Below are 10,712 nucleotides of genomic sequence, written 5' to 3'. Positions count from 1 at the left end.
GCTCTCACCATCCATGTCCCTGCGACCACCTCATCTGCAGAACGGTTGGGGCAGCTCTCTGGCGCAGCGCATCAAGCAACAGCAACATCAGCAGCAACAACAACAGCAGCTGCTGCAGCAACAACAGCAGTCGTCGAGGAAGTCAGATGTCCAAGTGGCGAATCCCAACATGAATAACAATAACAATAATAACAACAGTAACAATGCCAATGCAGGTAACGAATATACACATGTTCAAATTGTATTGGTTTATGAGGACACACCTGTGAAAACTTCTTTCAAGATTGTCAAAAATATCAGAGTTGCACAATTATTTTAGAGTAAAATTTCTATATATCAAAATTTTAAGAAAAGATGTAGACTTTTTTAGTACTTGTACAAAGTGGTCCAATTTGTACAAAAATTCTAAGAAAAATTTTAACCAGGAAGTGAATGAGAACAACAAGATATGATTTATTGTTTAGTGTTGGAAGGTGCGGCGGGTCAAGGTTCCCCGCTGCGTTCAGGCCTAAATCTGCAACTGCGCTCGCACGCTTCCCCAAACTTCCAGTGCAAGAGTGCCCAATGTGCCCCTATAGTTCCGACAGTCCGTTGAGGCTCGAAGAGCATATCAATCGCCAACACTTTGATCTCACCTCGCCATCCTTCCCACCGGAATCGCCGCCATCCCGGGATGGAGTCTTCAACTGCCCTCTTTGCGTTACGTCTTTTCCAAATTCTTCTGATCTTGAATTACATGTCAATATTGAGCACAAAGATATACTTAGGTACAACACATTTACTTATATATTTTTAAGTAGTATTTTTATGAGATAATTTAATGACAATGTTTAATGACAATTTATTGTTGTTAGTCCTGCAAACGGAACAAGCTCGCAATCCGATACAGCTACTGTCGGTAGTGACTCAACGCCTGCCTGTCCAGTATGTCTTAGTACATTATTTAAAAATAATGACGACCTAATGGCACACATCGAAGAACACTTCAACAAGAAGAGCACGCCGTCGCCCATGACACCGGACGTGTCGACCGATCGTATGCTAGCGAAGGATATGGAGAGAAGAGAAAAGGAAGTGAGAAAACTGCGCGAACAGCGTGAATTCGAGATGCTCAGGGCGCAGTATGGTATGGATAATCAGGGTAACTTTAGAGAACAAAGTGTCACCAATATGCAGCGGGCTGTGTATGCGGGCGAAATGACGGTGGCCGATTTCTTCGAGAGGCAGATCGAGCTCAGAGTCGCCGAGAGCAGCGGTATCGACGACGGTAGTTCTTGTACACGCGGTAAGAACGACGATTTGCAATGTAAATTGTACAAAGAGCCAAGAACCCTTATCTGAGAATCTTTGCAACATTATTTGCTCTCTTGTAGGGCTGGTCCCGAAAGTACGAGCCATTAGTCAGGCTTGCAGTAACGTAGTAAATACCTGGATGTGTTCCACTGTGGACCATTATGCATCAACTTATGGCGATAAGGGCTGGGGCTGTGGTTACAGAAATATGCAGATGCTAATCTCGTCTCTCTTGCAACACACAGGATACAATGATCTAGTTTACAAAGCATGGAGCTCGGGAGCCGGTGGCAACAGCTCTACAGAGAATCCTCTACGCAGCTCTATGCCGTCGATCTCGAGATTGCAGAAGATGATCGAGTGGGCGTGGGCACAGGGCTTTGATATTCAAGGCGCGGAGCAGCTCGGCGGTAAACTCGTTAACACTAGGAAGTGGATCGGCGCCACGGAGGTATTCACGCTGCTGTCTAGTTTGAGGATAAAGTAAGTTCCTTAATCGCGATTGCTCGTCAAGTCATATGACGCACACTTTTCTCTCCCTGGCTTCGTACAGGTGTCAACTGGTGGACTTTCATAGACCTACCAGCGCGGATGGTGGCCATCCCGAGTTATTTAATTGGGTCCTGCAATATTTTCAACGGTGCGAAGAATTCAAACCACCTCTTTATCTTCAACATCAAGGTAAATGTTTTTTTTACGTATCTTTCGGAAATTAGAAAGCAAAACTAACACAATCAATGTCAATAAATTCAGGACACAGCAGAACGATTATGGGCGTAGAGCAGATAAGAGACGGTTCAATAACCATGCTGGTGCTGGATCCGAGTCATAGCCCGGCGCAAATGGCATATTTCAATAGCACGAGTAGTGCGCCGGCGCGATGAGACTCATACGAAAGTCCACCGCGGCAATGAAAGCCAGACAGTATCAAGTTGTGGCTGTAACCGGCACTATGGATACAGAAACGCAGTATCAGGTAATATAAATGCCTTATTAATAATACGAAAAACCTCTTATTAATAATACTTACGACGCATTTATTTCACTTTTCGCGCCTATTTCTTTTTTTTCAGCAAAGTAAAGTGTTACGATCAATGCGAGTTCCTCAAGACAGGTGAGAGTTGCTGGTCCGAGAAATGATCAAGCCTTGGGCAAAGACTATAGACTACTGCCTCAAACCAATCTTATCCGACATCCTTCAAATTACGTGACCGCGATGTCCTATGTTCTTTTACTGCTAGCAGACTTATTCCATTGTAGTACATTACATATAGATTGCAGATCATATTATTTAACGATATATTCTTGCATCTCTCTTTAGCCGTTAACGATGGACTGACTTCTCGAAATCATTGTGCCCGTGCGAAGCCTGTGACGCGGTGAACAATTTTGCGGAGCTAGTATTTAAATATCAAAAAGGCTCTTCGTCGCGTCGCTGTAAACGAGTATTTATTTCTGAATGGAGAAAGTCCTTAATCTTAACTAAAAATTTGTCGTACTAAGTGCGTGTAAATTTTTCCAAAGAGAATTATCAGATTGAAACAAACGGGAGGTGATAAAGGCCTCCGTGAGAATGATAGTGTTAAATCGATTGTCATTTCTTGTCCAAAATGTTCTGCTCAATTTTCGTCGCACCGAACAGGCTGTGCTAATCCTTAGTCGACCAATCGTCTTGTACCGATCGGTTGCACCATCGAAAAAACCGTGGCAGAGCTTAGAAACTGAGACTTTCGTAGCTGTGATGCTGTTATCAATACGACGCTAATCATTCACGTCTAATAGATGCACTCTTGGAAACGCTCCAGAATCATCACAACACGGTGTTCCCAGCACTTGTCTCGTTCCACATCCTACAATCTGACAAAGATTTCCATCAAAGCGTTGTCGACTTTTAGTCAATATAAAAAGTGCCGAGAGCCGTACGGTGTATACCTTACGACAAATTTTATATAACAATACGAAAGATATTCTTTGATGCATTTTGATTGCTAAAACATTTCTATGAAGGAATCTGGAGTGTCTGCAAAAGTGACCAAAAAAAACCACATTTTCATAATTATATATATACTACACACACATACACACACACACACATATATATATATATTATCATCTGCACACTCTTCGTTATATCGTATTTCACTTGCCCACACAAAGTACAACTACTTTCATATTAATTATAAATATTCTATTTAATTATCCAATCGACTTTAGGCTACTTATGTCTTAGCTCGTAAGTCCAATGCAATGCTGTGAATGAGAGGATAGATGAAAAAAGTCCATTACTTGTTATTTATATTATACACTTGACGATTATATGAGTTTTAGTGAATTCTTATTATATTACACTTATCATATTTCATAAATTGTACTGATATATCTAAGATCTATTTATTATAGTTAAAAATATATTTGCGACACTATGGGAGGACGCAATGTCTTGCGGAAATGTCGCACCACGTTGTTTTATAGCTTCGATATTTATGGTGCACCAGTCAAATGCAAGTTTTGTCTTTCAGCCCAGTAGGACCACATCGCAATAACATTATTGACTGGCTGTAAAAAAAAAAACTATCGAAACCGATAAATTTTAATAAAATATTATAGTATCAGAGATTTCGCCATGTATCGATTTAAGAATCTGTTCATTATTTGGAGTGTTCAGGAAAATTAAGCTGTGGAATTGTTATGCAGGAGTAAAACCTTCACATTATAGCTACACATTAAATTAAAATATATGCTTTGTTAGAATTCCCAATATGGCTTTGCTCATTATACTCTCGTCCTGTTTCGATGAAAATAAATGGGGAAAAAATTTTATTGAAAAGATGAGTATGATTTTTATTTCTTACATATAGTTACGTTGTAACATCTACATCATGTTCTTAGAAGTTCATTCAAAACAAAACCAATTTATTTAAATTAAATTGTTTTGTAGCATCATAATATATAATACTTTATTCTTTATCAAGTTTCAACTGAAAATTATTTACAAAGAGACATATGTACCTAAGTATGTAAATATGCTTATAACCTGAGATTTCTCTAGATTCTTTGTTCTTAGGTATGTTCTTGGGGCTCCTTGGAACAAAGACATCTTGGAGTTATTATTCTTCTATGTCTTAAATGTTAAATCCCATTGATCGCATACAAGTTTTATGTGCTTCTATGAGATCGCCGCAATTTTCCTCCCCTTTCTCTATAATACTTAAAACAATAAGACACAATTTTATGACACAAAGCCTTCTAATATATAGAATATTTTACGGAAAAATAATATTAGTTTTCTTTGATTAATTTTAGACACAATCTTAAAATATATATAACCATCGTCGATGAATTTGTATTAAAATATAAATTAATAAGTTCTGTTCAATAAATGAAACAGCAACATTCTTAACCTATAATCGTGAACAATTTTGTAAAAATTGTATTACACACCATGCGTCTCTCGCTTTTTTGGTTTCAGGACAGGCGCAGCAAGGTTTCAGTTTTTTCTTATCTTCCGACTTTGTTTCTATTTTCGCTGCGGTATTACCCATTTTTAATAATTATAGGAAGGAGCTTCAGCGTAACTAGGGATAACCTTACGATACCATGTGATACCAATTACGTAGATGTTACGAGCGCTTCTTTACAGTAAATTTCACAAATCTAATTGCTTTTAACAACTCAAAATAACAATTTTTAATTGAGAATGTATGCCATTACTTATTTTAATTTAATTTTTTAGAAAATTAAATTTTTTTTGTATCAATAATAGTTGGCAGTAAATTCGTTGGTGATTTTATCGACTGTTGCTAGGTGTTATAATTTTACTAAAGATTGATAATATCTAATTGATAATACTGAAGATGATAATATAATCATCAATTCGTGTATAGTTTTGATTTTCAAAACTCGACGAAACTTCAAGAAGCTATTATCAAAGAGGAACCTGAGTGAACCTGGAGCGAACCTTATCCCGTCGTTTCAAGTAGTGTTTTTCGATCGTCCACCACCGTCTGAACGTGCATAAACATTTACGTGTTATATATGTTTACGATTATTTGATTATGTTTCATGCTATATCCATAAAGTATAAATGCTTATAATGCATACTTGTAAAACATGATTAGTATGCAAGATCGAAGTTAAAGTTCGTATACAAAACCGGTTGAAACCAATTAAACTATTCTTGCAAAAGTGTTTTGCAAAATTATGATAAGAATTAATAGTATACTATATACATTATGTGCGCGCGGATGCTTCATTTTATTGCAGTTGTACATTTAACAGTACAAAATGCAAAAATATTTGTTAAACATTCTTCATTTTACATAATTATGTGCGTGCGGTAACTGTGAGTTAAGTAGATCACTCCCAGGCCTCGACATTATTAACAAATAATCTTTCTTCTAACATCATTGATCTCAAGGATCGCCCTGGCAGTAACACATTTCGATAAACGCAGTTGTTAAAAGTTTTTCATCTTACATTTCCATATGCGTGCGAATATTTTGACCCAGCTAGGAATCTTTATATCAAGGATCAAATTATAGATCAAATTATATCAAAAAAGATCTAATTTTATCCATCGGTATGTAAAATTAAAATTAACGCAATGGTTGAATCATATTTTGTATTATTTGAGTAATATAATTGTACAAATACGTTGAGGCTGCGTATTATTATCTACGATTTTTGACCGAAGGAAGGGATAGACTGCGAAACGCGCGAGACAATAGGCAAAAGATCGCAAGCAATGACAGTGAAAAGACGGACAGTCGAGCATTTATGACAAGCGACAAAATTCTAATTTCCGCGATTCGTCCTATTTTATAATTGCATTATATAATACAACTCATTATTAGCACTAACATCTCGGGTGTTTAATTAAAAATTCTGGATTATTCTATATTTGATCCTTTTGATAAAATTTGTTCTACTTTGATATAAAGATTCTTCCCTGTCAGATAAACGGATCGCTCCCGGATCTCAATTACTAAAAATAATTTTTTTGAACGTCAGATATCTGAAGGATTGTTTTTTATTTTTTTCACATAATCATTTTTTTTTAATTTGTCATACATATTCTATAACAACGTTTTTTCAAAGCATTCTCGAGTACTGCTGTAAATATACAGCAATAACTTAATTAAAATACAAAGAAAATATTTGGCGAGGATTTAGCGAATTATTATTTAGCGGATTACGAATTAAATAATTCGTAATTTAACAGCTCATTCGCACGCAGCTTAATCTTTTAATCATTAATAATATTGTGTTATTTCTTCGAGAATCTCGAAATCGATCTGCTCGATATGATCGTTGTTATAAATATTTAATGCTATAAACTAATTCCGCTTATTGTGATATCTAAAATGTAAGGTTGCAACAAAGCTCTATGAAATAAAGAAACCCATAAAGTTCACTTATCAGACAATGTATAAAATGTAAAATAGATTACTTGGCGTTTAATTATTTCTACAATATCTATGGCCATGACTATAATATCTATGCATATTACACGTCAAATATTTTGGTAAAAAAACTTGTTCAAGTATCTATATCCTTTTGGTTCACAGTGATAGTCTGATATATGGTTGGCATTCGTTTTTTTTCTTTTCTAAGCGAATTAAAGTTTGCATAGAGGTTCAGAAGAAATCTTCCTTCCCACGGGTACGACCTTGTCGTGGTGGGAAGGCTCAGTACCTCGAGGGCTTGAATGCCTATGGGGGAAGCTAACTGTACCCATTGCACCTATTGCACGTCGTCGATTGTAAAATTGTGATTCGTCGCGCCGCGTTAACGCGGTTCGGGAGTGCCGACAGATTGAATTGAAAACGAACCGTAGCCGGCTCGTCGTGTCGCGCGTTTGCTTCGGGAGTGCCGTTAACAAAAGGACTGAAAGGACTTTTCGCATAACTCCCATTAGAATGATTTCTTAGTTCGAGAGATACTTTCGAGGGTGGCACTTTCGAGGTCTCGATAGTATGGGATGCTCATGGAGGCGTTGCTTCTTGCGACGTTCTCGCACCAAGTGCGCTTCGCGTACGAGGTGAGTTAAGCTGGACCGATGGATACGCCTAAACGCTGGTAAAACCGCATGACGCTGTCAGTGAGAAACAGTGAGAATTCTTAATTACGATCTTAATACGATTGTAATTTTGTATTCTTCTGCGCGGTGCTTGACGTTTTCGTGTTAGTTCCGTTGTGATCCGTACTCGTCGACTCAAGGTGCTGATCCACGGAGCATTCTCCGAACTGGAAATCATATTGTGGGAGTTATAAACGTGGGGTGACACATTGGGATGTCGCGCAAAAGACATTTTGACGATTAATTAGTCCTCGCGCGATTATAACTTTAATAATCGCGAGTGTTTTCTCGCGAGTGTTTTTCGCGAGTATCTCGTGACAAAAAGGACAGCCTGTTCTGAGAGGAGGAGGAGGTCCAGGAAGGGCATCGGGCCCGGCAGAGCAACCTTGGGGTGAGTATGATTATTATTTGCATAGAATTATTAGTTTCTTTCTATTCGGTTTTTTCCTTGATAAATTATAAAGAATATAACGTCACGTAAAGTTTTACACAACTTTAATTTTATAAACTCTTCTTTTTTTTTCGAAAAAATATTGATTATACAATGATTATATAATAATCGAAAAATAAAAATTTTAGACCCGTAACAATTATCTCTCATCTAATATTTAATAGTCGCGAGCTCTGTTTAATTTGAATTTAATTTGTACTTAATGAACACAAGTACAGAGTTGCAAACCGTTTTTTTTTCAATATTAAATGTTTATTTCTGTTGTGGTTTAATTTAGACTTTGCATTTGTTTGTTATAGGAATCATCGTAGCGACGTTGCTGAATATCTCTGCCGCTGCGCATCGATCGGTGAGTGATGAATAAACTTTTAAAATTGGAGTAATAGATCTGTGACAAAATTGTACTTCATATATAATGTAGAAATGTTTGCTATAATGCTGCAATAATAAATAACATTTAGATATCATATTTATTTCATGGATCTATTGCTTTAAAGTGGATTGACTAAACAGATCAGGATTTAACATTTAATCCTGAATGAATGATATACATTAACTTATCATGCATATTTAATTTATTAAATAATTTTTTTTCGGACGCCGTCGCAGTCTCGGCGAGGGTTAGGTATGTGTTCAACATCATCAAATATAAATTACAAGTATAATAAAAAATATATAATGTATCTTGCACGTATGCGCACAATTAGAAACTGCGCGCCGTTTCGTCTCTGATAAATTCCGTCAAATAACTAAAATAGAATAAAATAAATGCCGATCAACTAAATTTAACTATAAACTTGAAATGTTTTAAACTTCCTTTTAAAATTTTATTTCTTTCTGGGGTAATAACAGCCGCTATAATTATCATACGAATAGGTAGAAATATTAATATATAGAAATATGTAAAAAATAAATAGGTATTAGAAAATAGATAGAAAACGGATAAGCAGAATACTCTATGTAAATAGATATAAATTTATGTAATTCAACGTGTAAATGCTTTTTTTAATTTTATAGAAACAATCTGTGTAATTAAAATTATATGATTGTTGTTGTTATGATGTTATGTAATTAAAAATTATATACTAATGCCCGATATATTACAGAAAAATCAGAACATGATATACGATAACACATCACAATTTATTAAATTAGCATGTTAAATTTATATACTTTTCACTTTATATTTTCTAAATATTTTAATGTTTGTTCTTAATTTTCTTCTAATTTTGTTTTCTAAACTTTCATTCTTTGTTTATATCTTTATTCTTCAATACCAGAATATTTAATACAAATGGTGAATTTTAATATTGTTGTATTTATTACGTCGCTTTTATGTAATGTGGTGAAAATATATTGTAAAATGTATTGTAAAATATTTATACTATGTAATTTATTAATTTTATTTTTAATATTTGATATAAAATAAATTCTAGCTTATATAAAATTGTAATAAATATATTGTAAAATTATACTGTATTCTTTATGCATTTGCTGTAAATTTATTTTACTATGTTGTATTATTGAATTATGTAACAAAAAATAACAATAAAATAAAGAAAACACATTTAAAGAAAAGGGGACCGTCGACTAAGAATCGACGGGGGTGGTGGAGGGACAAGTACGACCTTGTCGTCGTAGGAGGGCTTAGTACCCCGAGGGCTTGAATGCAGGGGCCACAACCGAAAATGGATTTATATCTTAAGGGTTCCTTCTTATTAGTAGATGTGACAAATACATTAAAAATTTATATCAGTGATATGTAGCATTATATTAAGATTAAGCATTATAATAAGAAGGGAGTTGACAATGGTACTCGGAGGCGCTCCTCTCGGGCTCTTGATACCCGCTCTGCGGATTCTTTGGGCTCGGGGTCGGGACGCGTCCTTCTCTGAGTAGACCTGATCGGCGTTCTTTCGTGGCATTGTGTCTGAGATTAACTCGGACTAAGTACACTAGACCAACGACCCAGTCGGAGCAGGAGTAGTTTATTAGCCTGTGGCTGAACTGCTCTGAGCTCTTATTCTAGGCGTACGTGGCGTCCCTTCGGGGAGAGTGCCGCAATTGCGTCTATACTGCAAGTTGCCCGAAGGAGAGCTAATGTAGTCAGAGAGTAAGCATGTACTCTCGCTCTCCTAAGGAAACGTGCCCTTGCAGCGAAGGTTTAACAGCTGTCCTGGCTTTACGAAGTCCAGTGCGGCGGGCTGGTGTTCGTTGTTGGGATCCACAGATCCTAGTGGCCTGAGAACCACGTCGTATGGGTGTCACGGAGGCTGGACGTTCCTTTAGGTAAACTCTTGGGGGGTATCATTGTCGGGGAGTGATGCGCAATAAAGACCTCTCGTAAGGTCCACTAAGCCTCTCACGACCAAGTCACCCAGCTACCTCCTCGTGGTAACTCCGGTAACGCTCCGATTCATCGGCGGCTGAATGCTGTGGTGGCCTTACGTCGTTTCGTGATTTGGCGACTTGTTTTTCCATGCCTCCACACTTCTCGTCTCTGCGAAGAGTGTCTCTGGGCATCTAATCGCGTCGATGGCTCCTATGGACGATCGTCGTGATTTGGCGACTTGTTTTTCCATGCCTCCACACTTCTCGTTTTTGCGAAGAGTGTCTCTGGGCATCTAATCGCGTCGATGGCTCCTATGGACGATCGTCGTGATTTGGCGACTTGTTTTTCCATGCCTCCACACTTCTCGTTTTGCGAAGAGTGTCTCTGGGCATCTAATCGCGTCGATGGCTCCTATGGACGATCGTCGTGATTTGGCGACTTGTTTTTCCATGCCTCCACACTTCTCGTTTTTGCGAAGAGTGTCTCTGGGCATCTAATCGCGTCGATGGCTCCTATGGACGATCGTCGTGATTTGGCGACTTGTTTTTCCATGCCTC

At 37.2% G+C, this 10,712-nt stretch overlaps 2 protein-coding genes across 2 annotated transcripts; one reads left to right on the top strand and one right to left on the bottom strand.

Moving 5' to 3' along the window:
• The first annotated feature begins 6 nt into the window (after positions 1–6).
• LOC118644099 (zinc finger-containing ubiquitin peptidase 1-like) lies at positions 7–4,051 on the top strand. The gene is given in 9 exon segments (XM_036294800.1): positions 7–215; positions 465–533; positions 536–767; positions 855–1,285; positions 1,374–1,776; positions 1,847–1,974; positions 2,047–2,163; positions 2,166–2,269; positions 2,367–4,051. Coding segments are annotated over 9 exon segments (1,731 nt in total). The 5' UTR covers positions 7–13; the 3' UTR covers positions 2,412–4,051.
• A 62-nt stretch (positions 4,052–4,113) lies between these two features.
• On the bottom strand, positions 4,114–9,953 carry LOC118648489 (cytochrome c oxidase copper chaperone-like). The gene is made up of 4 exons (XM_036294801.1): positions 9,942–9,953; positions 5,257–5,259; positions 4,735–4,900; positions 4,114–4,500 (listed from the first exon to the last, which is right to left on the bottom strand). The coding sequence occupies exons 3-4, from the start codon at positions 4,833–4,835 to the stop codon at positions 4,416–4,418; spliced, it is 186 nt and encodes a 61-aa protein (XP_036150694.1). The 5' UTR covers positions 4,836–4,900; positions 5,257–5,259; positions 9,942–9,953; the 3' UTR covers positions 4,114–4,415.
• Positions 9,954–10,712: the final 759 nt, after the last annotated feature.

Source organism: Monomorium pharaonis, unplaced genomic scaffold (assembly GCF_013373865.1).
Source record: "Monomorium pharaonis isolate MP-MQ-018 unplaced genomic scaffold, ASM1337386v2 scaffold_468, whole genome shotgun sequence".
Lineage (NCBI taxonomy): Eukaryota > Metazoa > Arthropoda > Insecta > Hymenoptera > Formicidae > Monomorium > Monomorium pharaonis.
Note: the sequence above shows the minus strand (reverse complement) of the source record. Positions and strands in the feature narration are given on the sequence as shown.